The sequence below is a fragment of the Brachyistius frenatus genome, unplaced genomic scaffold (genome assembly GCF_029030835.1).
Source record: "Brachyistius frenatus isolate BFR_SWC_R1_liver_20210118 unplaced genomic scaffold, ASM2903083v1 Contig_12, whole genome shotgun sequence".
NCBI lineage: Eukaryota > Metazoa > Chordata > Actinopteri > Embiotocidae > Brachyistius > Brachyistius frenatus.
The window spans coordinates 6771473-6785032 of NW_027210611.1; the positions used below are offsets into that span (position 1 = coordinate 6771473).

At 39.5% G+C, this 13560-nt stretch overlaps 1 protein-coding gene across 1 annotated transcript in view; it reads right to left on the reverse strand.

Moving 5' to 3' along the window:
* The window catches only part of LOC138617449 (piezo-type mechanosensitive ion channel component 2), a 76612-nt gene that overhangs the window by 15203 nt on the left and 47849 nt on the right, over positions 1–13560 (reverse strand). Inside the window, exons 23-37 of the mRNA XM_069692490.1 lie at positions 13272–13476; positions 12160–12261; positions 11410–11575; positions 7886–8129; positions 7520–7637; positions 6583–6739; positions 5928–6017; positions 4573–4709; positions 4266–4334; positions 2972–3075; positions 2200–2298; positions 1614–1734; positions 1424–1504; positions 785–951; positions 490–698 (exon numbers count right to left, since the gene is read on the reverse strand). Coding sequence (XP_069548591.1) covers positions 490–698; positions 785–951; positions 1424–1504; positions 1614–1734; positions 2200–2298; positions 2972–3075; positions 4266–4334; positions 4573–4709; positions 5928–6017; positions 6583–6739; positions 7520–7637; positions 7886–8129; positions 11410–11575; positions 12160–12261; positions 13272–13476 — 2069 coding nt within the window. The remainder of the gene's footprint in view (positions 1–489; positions 699–784; positions 952–1423; positions 1505–1613; positions 1735–2199; positions 2299–2971; positions 3076–4265; positions 4335–4572; positions 4710–5927; positions 6018–6582; positions 6740–7519; positions 7638–7885; positions 8130–11409; positions 11576–12159; positions 12262–13271; positions 13477–13560) is intronic.

Here is a 13560-nt window from a genome sequence, read left to right on the forward strand (position 1 = left end):
TTGTTTCACTCAAATGGCAAAAAAAACAACCAAAAAACTACTTTTTTCATTTTCCTCTGGAGCTGCTTAGTGATGCAGAGCTTCAAAAAAAACTAAAAACTTGATTGCAACATCTCTTTCCAGAAACACTGGGCACATTTTGTCCCAAATTTTGTTACGAATTGGTGCATTAAGATAAACAGTTAGTGGTGCTAATTCTGCAGTCAGGTGCCATTAAATCACAGCAGAGGAAGAAAATGTAAGAGAGATGAGGTATTTAAAAGAGCTCCAATCAAACATCAAAAGATGGAAAACTATGTGAAAAACGGGATGGAAATATGTGATTTATTCTTGCTTTATATGTTGATTTGTAAATATGACAGTTGCTTTATTGCTCCGCAGATCGACAAATCACACGTCTACTCCTGGTGCTACTTTACTTGGAGTCTTGAGACTCATTTAGTCTCGCGTGTTTTATTGCTGATCCGTCCACCATCAGGCTCTGTGTACCTGGATATGCTGTCTCTGGAGGCCGTGGAGTCCTGGCTCTCCATCTGGTAGCCTCCTCGCCTTATCCGGACTCTGGTGGAGCCCGAAGCCGACTCGTCCTCGCTGAGCTGATCCATGCTGAGCTGATCCATGCTGGCCTGCCGGGACATGTTGAGCCTCATGGCCTTCTGGTAGTAGACGTGAATGCTCTCTCTATTCGGCACGTTGCCCTAGGTAGGATTGGAGTAAACCATTTGTTAGTTATCTTAATCGCACTCAGGCACACTTTGGTTAACTCGTGTGGACGATGGCGCACCTTTTTGACCTCTCGTGTGAGCATGCAGCGCTCTATACGCAGCACAGTGGAGATGTCGATGTACTCCCTGCACATGTCATTCATCCACTTGGTGAAGCTTTCGACCGTCGTCTGGAAGAGCACCCAGGTGAACTTTATGATGTTGAACACTCGCTTGATGATGTTGTCTGAAGGAGAGAAAACAACACAAAAGATGTTCCAGTACAGGCTGACTTCAAAACTACAACAAAGTCAAAATTATAAATCCTATCACCAAAGGATATCAACAGGGAAAGAATGACAAATGATCTGTATCAAGTCTCCTCTGGATGGGGAAATTGGTCACTGTTGATTGGAAGAATTGGTAGTTACCTCAAAAAATTGTAAGTCACAACTTCCTTTAAGCGTCTGTATTTTAGATAAGAATTTAATTTGGATTAGTGGGTCTTCTTTTGGGAAAACAGGAAGCGTTTTAAATCTTTAAACTATTACAAGTCCTCATGCACTTTTTTTTTTTATCCAAGATCCTGAAGATTCAGTATTTTTAGTGGAGTGTCTTGAACATGTTCTGATTCAGGGGGAGAAACTTCAACGACACAAAATCATGTCAGTCTTTTCTTTCACGATCTCATTAAACCACTTTCTTGAGGAGAAACCAACCTGGACTTTTAGACTTCTTCTTCTCGTCTCCTTTTTCTTGCCCATCAGACAGCTCTCCGACCTCGATGGTCACATGACCTGCTGAAGTACAGAAAACTCACCTCACTGTGGTTGAAAACAGTAGAAAAGAACTCGGTTTGTTTCATGCGAGATTTTTTTTTTTTTTTTTTTATCTCTATAACTTGCTTACCATTCTTTTTGCTTTTCCTGTGCCGGACTCCTTTGGTGTATTTTTTCCAAAATTTGCGTTTATCTTTGCCCCGAGCCCTCATAGCTGCTTTGGGGTCTGTGATCCAGGCGTGGTACATAAACTGGAGAACAGAGGGCAGCAGTTTTGTTTCAATAAGAGGATGTATGAGCAACAAGCAAAAAAATAAATAAATAAGATTCACATATTTAAAGACTCCTTTTAGAGAAAATATAGTTTTTAACATTCTTAACTTGTTTGTCTTTTAAATCTGCTACAAGACATAACTGAGCGAAATAAGCAGTCAATGCCGGAGCTGATTTATGTTGTGGGGATGTATAGCAACAGCTAAAACCATTCAGTAAGACATCCAAAATAAATGACAGAAAAGCGTTTCAATTCCAGGTCAAATTTAATGATTTGTCCCTGATCACTGTTCTCTTACTTCATAAAAAAAAAACACCACATCAATTAATTTACATTTACATCAAACATGAGCTGCAGAAGAAAGTTTGCTGTGGTGTTAGTTGTTATTTGAGCTGGCAGATGTTCACACAGAGAGCAAGCGGTGTTAGATGGTGGTGAGTACCTTGCCTGCCTTGACTACATACTTCAGTATAGTTTTAGGCAGCTTAATGATAGACTTGGGTAAAGCCACAACAGCGGAGAAAAACTTCCCAATCGCTCGCTGAAGAGAGGAAACAGAGCGGGAGAGCGTTAGTGGAAGAAGATTTAATTCTGTTAGATACAACAGACGTTAACTGTGTTAGGAGACAGTGAACAAGGGAAGCATTCAGAGCCCAAATACATTTCATTACATACAGTTTATCTAAACTGGCTGAATGTTAGACTTCTTCCATTGCTGGTGTTTACACATCAGTGGGTGTGGTGGTATAATTGGGAAGGGTTTTGGAGATGCGATGAAGAACAGGTCAGAGGAACAGTCTGTAGTTGTGGCTACATGATAAAAATAAGGTGTTTTGCACTGTGTTATAAAGTGTTATGTCGCCCTGTGGGTGTGAAAACTCATCAGAAAAACATTTACTTACTTGTCAAATGCAGTCCCTTTATGTATTTTCTATTTGAAAAGCAATGCATCCTATTCTTGAGTTTTACATGTTTAGCACAGAGCACATAAACGGCTTCAATTAAATACAGTAATCATACTGGAGCATATAGAGCAATGTTTCCCACTAAAGATTTATGAAGTCATGCAAAATAGAAAATATCCAAGCAAAGTGCGAGCTGTTCAAACTGTACAGAGCTTCGTTATTCTTCAACAATGAAAGCTTACAACCCAGTGAAAGTAAAATCACAGCGGCAGAGAAAGACTCGAAGAGCACAAAGGAAAAATGAGGCACCTGAAACGCCGACTTCTTTGGCGGCTCCTCGTCTTTTTTCTCCTCCTCCTCCTCTTCCTCCTCACTGTCAGTTTCAAACAAGTAATAGTCTCCACTTCTGACCACTGAGGGGCAGAAGGTAAAGCGCTGTTACATTAAGTCAAACAGGCTGAAGTCATTCATCGTTTTCATGACATTAGAATAAGAATCAGAGAAGGTTCTCTTGCTGAAAGGAAGATGAAGGAAAATCAAACCACTTACCTTTAAATTCTATATAACCAACTACATATTAAACCTTAATATTTATCGACAGTTAATAATGATAAAGACACACACCAGAGCTATGAAAGGATGAAACAGAAAATTCAGAAAACACAGCACATCAGAAATGTTAGTAAAACTGATTAAACTATGAGCACAAAGTTTAAAGTTCTCACTTCGCAGTCGCCATTAAGTTACTGGACTCCAGTCTACAGTAGTTAAATGTTAGAAGCAATGGGATAGAAGAGGCTGACTTATGTCCTTGAACAGAACTGCGGTGGGCAGGAGATTAGGGAGGATGCTGGGAAAATGGTGATGAAACATCAAATGACAAAGAGATAAAAATGAGGAAATAATTTGAAAATGTCATGTGGGGTGGAGTACGAAATGAGACATGAGCTCGAACCAAACAGGCAACCGCTGCATCGAGTCATAGAAGAGCTAGTGGTTTTTTGTTTTTTTTTCTACCACAACGTGACCGTAAAGGCCTTCACTTGTTTGTTTTTTTTACATATTTGATCACTTGTAGAGCTGCTGTTTGATTTTCACCTGTTTAGCGATCATGTCTGCAGGCAAAGAATGAACAAACCCTTCTTCCTTTATTCCAGTACTGAGAATAAAGGTGGGCAGACTTCATGTCTTTGCTTGAATATGTTTTACAACAGAGAGATTCTCTACTGTGGGCTCTTTAGGTGAGACCAATGACAAAGTTAATGTTTTAAACAACGTCAAGAAACAAACCCTCCAGTCATTTTCTTTTTCTTCATCGTGTCTATTTAAGGCAACCCTGCTCTGCAGATACTGACACTGGTTTATGGGTCATCTTTAAACTGAAGTGGCTGAACTGTAAAGTTTTCTCGAGAGCTTCAGGTAAGAAGGATCCTTAAATAGGCAGAAAAAGGATTAAAGACTGGAGTGTGGAAAGCTGCTTTATGTTGGTGCCTTCAGAGCCCAGGAGCAGTATGGGAATCCTCAGCATTCTGGTCAAGGACACAAGGGCCAATCAGAGTGGAGGAAGAGAAAAAAAGGGAGTTTGTTGGGGGGGTCAACCTACTGGAAGCATGGTCAACCCACGGCCTCCACCACTGCTTTTTTTTGGTCTTGGCTTTCGTTCGATGTGCTCCTAAAATTCCACAAATACATCAAGGCAGCATTTAATAAGAAAATCAATTCTTTGCAAACTTCAAGGCACATTATAACGACATGAAGCTGCTCTGATACTAATGGAAGAGACATTATTACACAACATGGCTGCATTCTGTCATCAAATTACACTCACGTCCAGCTTCCTCGAGCTCTACTAGCAATCATATACTTCTACATCACAATGTGAGGCCCGGCGCCGGCACGCTTTTTCATACCATCATCATCATCCTCCTCCTCCTCCTCCTCCTCGGGCTGGACGATCGTCTGTCCGTCTGCATTCTCCTGCGTCAGGCTGAGCATCTTCTCTTTGCCTCTCTTAAACTTTTGCTGTCTCACCTTAATGCGCTCCATCCTGATTAGATCAGAGAGACGGTGAAGAGACGCAAAGTATCGACACGGAGGAACATCACAACAAACATCTCCAGGCTTCATATGGAAGTTACTGTATTTTATGTATCCGTGGTCATTAGAGAGGGTGAGTGGATATTAGCAGAGGCCATGAGTGACTCTTGAGGTAACTATAAGTGGAGGAAATGCTTTGCCTTTATGTAGTACGATAATATTAAGACAATAAAGACTGAGCCAGCAGATGCTTTTAAGTTTTTTTGAATCATGTTTACTTAATTATTGCTTAAATTAGACCTGATGAAACCCATCAAACATAATCAAAATCCTGAAAGAGATGTAAGCATACTGTTTTAATTTAACTCACAGTCTGGTGATATTCTTTATGTACTTATTGTCAGCAAATCCCATTAAATAAACAACAATAAATTGACCTGACAAGAAGTGCATCCGAAGCCTTGATTCCTCTGAGCTCAGTTATTGTCTAAAAACCTATTAAACACACATCAGCGTGAAAATAGTCAAAAAATATTCCCAAAGATGGTCCCTAATTATTCCTGTTTGAGTTTTTAACGTTATTAAAAATGGAAAGATATGTTTGCAACATATCACAAACAATTTTTAATTTGAAAAAAAAAAAATTAAAGCAGGAAAAAAAAAGATAGTCCTGTAATAGAGACACTTTAAAAAATACCTGCGCGGTGAAGGGATAAAACAGAAAATGCAGAAAACAAACAGAAATGTTAATATAACTGACATAACTATGAGAACAAAAGAATAAAATGAAAAAAAGATAAAGAACAGGAAGTATTGAGAAACAAACTTTTAGTTGATCTTTTCATGGGATTTGTTGACAGTGACATTAGGAAAAATATCAAATAGCACCTTTTAATTTAGGATAAAAGGAAAACAACCAATCATAGCATCTAATGGGCAACTTGGAAAAATGTCAATAAAATATAAATATCCCACGACCAGAAAGACAGATGAAAAGTATATTAGAAATACCATAGAAATTTATATTTCCATGATAAATATAAATTCTTGCCCATGCTCTTTGGCCTCTGTCCTGGAGTAGATCTAAATAAATGTGCTTATGTCATTTAAAGTTATTCGTACTAAAAACGTAACCTAAATGTTGTGTCAAATCACGTGTTGTACACACACCAAAACCACAGACTCAGCGTTACGTAATAACACAAAGGTTAAACATTTGGAGTCTCACTGTCTCTTCAGCTGCTCCACAGATTTGTGCTCCTCCTCCAGTCGGGCTTTCACCGCCTTCACGATGGTGGCCTGAAAAAGCTCCGCCCCTCTGAAACACACACACACACACACACACACACACACACACACACACACACACACACACACACACACACACACACACACACACACACACACACACACACACACACACACACACACACACACACACACACACACACACACGGAGATAAAAATCAAAGCTGATTATCAAGAACATGAGCAGCATGTTGTTTGTATGCATGTTTCTCATGACTCTCCGTTATGCAATGAAAGTTAAATTTTGCTCAAACTTCCAGAGTTTTTTTTTTTTAATACTTTAGAATCAGAGCACAATTGTTTCTGAAATGTTCTCTAATTAATCAAATTTATAATTATTTTTCCAGCAAACCTTTGAAGTTACCGCAGGAAAAGCACAGATGGAACCAGCAACATAATCATGGTGTCTTTCTAGCAGTGATTGCAATTCAACACAGGAGCGAACATTGTTTGTTACACCTGTTAAAATGAATCTGGGGTCTGATTACGGGAGCTGCGGCCTTGAATAAAAAGGTTCCAGAATCAAATCAGTGACCTTCCCATTTACAGCGTTTATGTCGGGCTCAGTCGAGTACCTGCACGCGAGGATCTGTGACGCTCTGATATCGGCCACCACGTGGAGGAAGTAGTAGCTCATGAAGACTCGTCTCTGCAGCAGCAGGAAGGCGAAGCAGATACTGTCCCAGATGATCCCGGCGTCATCTTTGGGCAGCTCACAGTACTCTTCGGCGGCTGGAATACACATCCAACACAGGCGTTCACATCAAAAATTCATCCCGTAAAATCAATGTCTATACACCACAATAAATGGTAAAGTGATTGACATTCTCAATGGACGGAAATTAATTTCAATCCCTCTCTTAGAGCAGCTGTGCGGCTGATGTAAAATAACTCATTAACAAAATGACAATATTTGAAGTAGTGAAGATGACAGTGATAAGTTCTAATCACAGACTGAAGTCAGGACATTTATGAGAGTAAATTACACAGACTCTCAACAAAGTTATTTTTTGATCGTGCATGATACTTATTACGATTTCACGGAGTATTAATATAGCATATTAACTCACTGTGTATCAGTGTCTCTGAAGGAAGAAGATAAAGACACTAAACTAATTTGACATATTTCACGCCAAATATTTTTACTTGAAGCGAAAGCACAGGTGTATTAATGACAGCTAAGTTCCATTAAGTGTTATTTAATTAAAGCAGGATGCAGCCATCATCAGTAAACCAGTGCTTTTTCCTACAATGACAACATTTTGACAAATGTCTGCTGTGAAAAAAAAGCTCTATTGGCCTGAAAAATTGGACCAAAAAAAAAAAAAATGAAATAAAATAAACAAGGGTGTGGGTTTAATTTCAACTTCTGAGGAAAGACACTGTTGGACACACAACCTGCAGCAATAAATCACACTGACAGGCCACCAGTGGAAGCTCTTAAAAAAAGACTGAGACGAACAACTCACCACGTATGTAAAACAGTAACAGTAAAATGCTGAGTCCACTCACGTCGGTTTTTCTGGTCCGTGTTAATGTTGTATTCCTTGATGGTGCACGCCAGACTGAGCAGCTGGATCATCCAGCACTGGTTGAGAATCAGGGTGTTGATGTAGCCACAAGCCAGGATCTACGAACAAGACATAACATTTATTTTTATAGAAAGATTACCAAAATTAAACATAACGAATGAAACGCTAGTAAGCCTGAATTCATAAATATGTGCCATCATTTTAAAACGTGTACTCTTTATCATTCATTATTTAGAATAAAAGATTTTGTTGTGTGATTTTTTTTTTCACACACATTTATGCAGACGGATGTGAGTACAAGGATTCTTTTTCTATCCTCACAATCACTTCGTCACAGATTACTCACAGAGAAAATGTTCTTCATGGTGATCACGAAGATGTTGTAGGCGATCAGGAAGTCCCAGTAGTGGAGGATCTTTTTGATTGGCTTGAGCAGCAGCTTGCCCCCAAACAGCAGGAAGTAGAAGCAGGCCACCAGGTAACCCATGCAGAAGATGCTGATCCGTGTGGTGCCAGTGATGAAGATGATGGTGAGGACAAACCAGAACAGGTAGCTGAACATGATGACCTTCAGCATGTCCAGGTAGGACCTAGAGATGACGAGAGCAGCGTGTGAATGGAAACCAGTAACCAGTAGGTGATGTTCTTCAATAAGGAAATTTAAATTTAGATCTTTCAACGTCCATACATACTGTTATCGTGAATGCAAATATATCTCAGGAACATCTTGTGGAAATGTCTTCAGATTTGGCACAGATTTTCATTTGAACTCAAAGATGAAACTGATTCAGGTGTCTTGGCCAAAGGTCAAATGTCAGCATCACTCTGTCCACATCACAAAACATGTTTGTGGCCATAATTCACAAATTTATACTGTAATTATAGCAAAATTTGACACTAATGTCTAAAAGGGTTAAAAGGTGAAATGGTGACTTGTTATTTCCAAAAGGTCAAAGGTCAATTTCATTGTGACATCAAAATGTTTTGCAAAAAAATATTTTTCTGGCCATTTTTCAAGATCATAACTCAAGAACAATTCATATATTTTATGAGTCAAGAGATATGGATGCAAACTACAACTTTCTTCTAATTTATTTTACGTTGAAAAGTCATTCGTGGTCATTTTAACCTTTCTGAGGTTCACAAATTCCCTGATATTACAACTAGGAGTCAGGTTGTTGTTTTTTTGGTAAATATTATACATTAAGCACATTTTAATTCATTTGACACAATAATACTAACTGAAGGTTGACTTGATAGCTTTGACCACAGTTTTCAGCCATCTCTCTACAATCCATACTTCCATACAGCCAACCCCACGAACACACACACGATTTACCATTAGATGCTGTTGAAAAGCTTGTGATTGGACCTTCAGATAAAAATCCTTTAGTCAAAATGTTTGCTCCTAAACTCAAGAATAAACATATATCCTCACATCTCCATTGACAGGAGATGGACAAAGCTCATGAGCTGATTGTAGTCCCGTGACGCTGGAAGCAGACAAGTGGACCCCCGCCAGCTACTGAGACAGGTGAGGATGCATGTTTACCACATAATAAAAGTCAAAACAACATTTCAGTTCCTTCTGTTGCTGTGTGCCTAATCACCTCATCAATCACACTTAGTGTAGGACTTGGCGTCAGGGCACGGGTAAGAGTCTGATCAATGACGGTGAAACAGAGCTGTAACCCGATCCTGTCGCTCCGCACAGGTACACTCCTGCATGTCCTCTGGGTGTCTCCAACATGTTAAAAGCATGTGCACGGATCCTGTGCATGGCCCATTATCATGACGTGTGGAGTGAAAACATAGGATGCAGCGTGCGCATTCGTTTGATGGACATGGGACCACAACAGCGCTGTTCAGGAAGCAGCTCTGATGAAGTGGGTTTGGACGGACGCGTTGAAGGGGCCGGAACAGCTGAGTGAGTGTCCTTCTTCATCAGGGGGGAGAAAATACCTTTTCCATACTTAAAAGCTATTTATTGAGTTAGAGTACAGGGCAAAAGCGTCTGAGTCGCGGAGTGACGGACAGAGTGTTTTTGAGGATTATGGATTCCCACTCCCAACCCCCTCTCCCCCACCCCCACCCCGTATCCGTAATTCGATCCTGGAGGGAAACGATGGAATAAGTGCAGAGCTGCTGCGGCGCGGACAGACGGGCTTTGCAGCTCTCTCTTTCCCCACCAACGCTTGTTGATGGACACAGAGTGCGTTAATAAAAGACTTGTCCACTTTGCGCATCAAAACAGTGGAATGTGAAGAGCACATAATCAATGAGTACGGACAGGTCAGGATGCTCTCGCTGTTTTTTTTAAAAATCCTCTGTTCACTCTTTTCTATGAGCAAAGTTAGTATCTAGCTCTGGATCTGCACATAATGTACACAGTGGGTATTTAGTGACATCTCTCACTACACGTCTGATATGAGCGACTGTCAGTGTTTTTCCCACTTTTATTTATCTAGGATAGAGGATTCGCTGAGAGAGCTTCTTATTCAGCACCACCCCACTTAAGATTTCTACAGTTACACAGTTAGCTGCCAAGTACAACAGTTTTCTACTCAGTGGGCCTCCGAGCCGGAGAAAGAAATGGAGTGATCAGAAAGGATTTTCAGTCGGTACCTTTATATGTTATTGAAATTTGGGGAGAAAGATCAATATTGTTTTCTGTAATCCACATGAACCTGACTGTGAGTGGATTTGAATGTGCAACCATTTGTTACGAGGCCCTCCAGTATGTGATAAGTTTCGATTATCAAAATGTACAACTTCAGTTTTAGCACAGTCGAATGAGAAACAGTAAAAATGTTATTCACATAATTTCTGGCCCTTATAAACAGCATCATGGGTTAAAAGTTAGAGTTAGAGAAAACTATCCTAATGAACATCGTACGCATTACACACTGAAAAAAAACCTTCTCGTAGATTACTTTTCTCTGGAAAATGTATCCTCCTGCCTGTCAAGATTTCTGCAACAGAACCTCACTCCGTTTGGTCATCTCGTTATTTTACTTTTGTTTGCTAGTGCATTGTCTTTTGTATTGCAATGAATACAAAATTGAGAAGAAAAAAAAGGTGGCGTTCACAGCCTGAATCATTCGGAGGGTCGTTGCAAGTCCTGTAAAAGTCCTTTTCACTTCACACCGTTTTAAAGTGCATTTACAGAGTGTAAAATTCATCTCTCATTCACACTCTTGCACACAGGTGGCAGCGAGCCAACATGGAAGATGTCTACCTGTCCACCAGGAGCACCTTGGTGTTTAATGTCTTGCTTAAAGACACTTCAGCAGCCATCATGCTTTTTAACTTTAAGATATGTCTTTGTCTTTATCTGACAGACAGCAGAGATGCAGACAGAGAGAGAGATATGGAGGAAAGGTCCGGGTAAAATAAAACCAAGACGAATGGAACAAAATTATATTTCTTCATCGTTAAAACCTTTAGGTCATAAAGTTATATTTAATATTTCACTATAAAATGCTTTAAAAAGCATTGAATATACCCAGACACTCAAGATCCTCAAATGAATAGTTTTTAATAGCACCACTTGCGTGGAACAGTTTTCAGTTTTGACTTTATTGTCAGCATCCGAACATCATTAAGCATCAATTAAGCTGGCTGCTTCACTTCCTTTCCATTTCAGCCTGGTGTCGTCTGTGTTAATGGTGGCTAAGCCAACCAATGGCACCCAAATGCTGACAACAGTTTCAAGTGAATCTAATAAAAAAAATCGAATTTGAAGGTTGAAAATCATTTGAAAGTGCGACTATTGCAATATACTGTGTCCATTTATCCCTAATACAAATGAAAAAGGCCACTTCCTGCTGCAGTGGGAATATAACAATGAGTCAGTGTGAGTGTCTGTACCTGCAGTGGATGAAGTCGGGGACGGGGTTGTGGACGCTGAAGGAGGCCGCGTCCAGATCTCTGCAGATCTCAACGTTGTCACCGGCCATGAGGCGAACCGCTGCCTTGTTCTCGTCGTCAAAGACCTGCCTCTGGAGAGAGGCACAGAGCAGCAATATGAAGTCATCTGAGAGGAGAGGAGAGGAGACCAGAGGAGAATAGATTTGTAATTGTTATATCAGATATTAAAAAAAAAAATCAGTAAACATAATTGAAATTAGCTCAAAATAGCATTAAATCATCATCATAAAGATGGTTTATTTACTGTGTGGCATATTCACAGTATTTGACCGTACTTGAGTCACAAATTTAAGATATTTTATTTCCTACAATTTGGATGCAGCTATTGCACTGTTTTAATCTACTACATGTATTTGACAGGTTTAGTTACTGAACTTTTCAGATTCCAGTAATATATACAAAACTTGTAAAATATGATGCATTGTTGCAGTTAAAACTACCCTGAAGTATATAAAATAGAGCAGGAAAATGCTTCTTACTCAATAATGCTACAGTAATAATAATCCACGAATATGATATATAAGAGTTTTCACAGTTTTACTTGAGTGACATGTTCAATATGGGACTTTTAAATGACTTATAATGGAGGAATTTCATTGCACAGTATTGCTGCTTTTACTTTAAAGATCGGAATATATCCTCCACCAAAGATAGAGGTTTCTTTAACTCCTGTTTAACTGGAAAACGTACAGATAAGAAATATTGGATCCGGCTTGGTGTGGAAATCTGGAACATAGAGCCACTTGACCACGTTGGAGTCTGTCATGGATTTTGGGAACCTCCAGGGATAGTCTGGAAGGAAAACATTATCATCAGACAAACGTACACACACAACATAAAAATGTCAGGTTTATTTGTGGCGAACTTTAAGAAGACAGGACTGGCAATAAAAGACCTGACATGCTGACAAATAACACAAGAAAAAAGTACATCACTAAGACAGAAGAACTGCAGTTTTAATGTGATGTGCTGTTGTTCTTTGAGGATGCAGTTTTGTGAGTACGTGAAACAAATGGAGGCCTTAAAACAAGTCTGGACGACGATACTTACGTTTTACACACTGGTATATTGTGAATCAACTCATTTTGATCTTACAATGTCATAAGAATATAATTACAAAGTAATATGGAGCCAACTTCAAGATCCAGGTGAGATCACTTTGAAACAACATGGACAGTTTCAGCTAAGTCATCAACGACAGTAAAGCTGAATGTTACTGTTATATATATATACTGATGAATAATACTTTATTTATAAAGCAAAAATGCCAAAAATTTTGTTGTTGACAGCTTCTCAAATGTCAGAAATAAGCAAATTTTCACTGAATTTTGACATTTGATAAATTAAGTGATTATTACAATGACTAAAAAAAGACATTTCTGGATTTAACTGTAATTAAAATAATAATACAATTTCTCATCAAATCAAAACAATTTCACTTGTCCAGCTTCATGCTACAAAAGACAATAAATAATCAACAAGAAATACAACTTCACACGTCATAAAAGGCTCATCATAAGACAAGTGGGAAAGATTATTCTTTTTAATAGATATTTTTCTTTGCACAGATGACTGTGTGTAATCTCCCTAATGCATCAGGGGATGAATCATCGAGGATTTTGTCTTCATAAAAAATGCTTTGTCATGGTGAAAAGACAGCAGGAGTTGTTTACAGCTTGATATTGCGCTGCCCAGTCTGCCTATTCTAGAGAGTTTGACCTGTCAGGTATCCACACCAGGACTCAATGTTAACTTTCTATGAGTTACTGTGAGTACAATCTGGCCTATTGGACCACACAAACCTTTACAGGCTGCAGGTGGGAACCCGATGCACACAAAGTACTGGAAAGTCAGCATGCTGGCCAGGAAGCAGCAGTACTTGGGCCAGATCTCAGCGATGGCTTTCCTTCTGCGTCTAAACATGACCCCGATCAGGGCGAAGGCATGAAGCATGGCGTAGAAGTCCATTCGCTGTCCGATGACATTGACCACCAGCAGCAGGCAAGTCTGAGGGAAAGACACGAGAGGAGAAGACACATGAAGCGACAGGAGCACGGTGCTCGGCTACTTCTACTTCAGTACGCTCTCTAC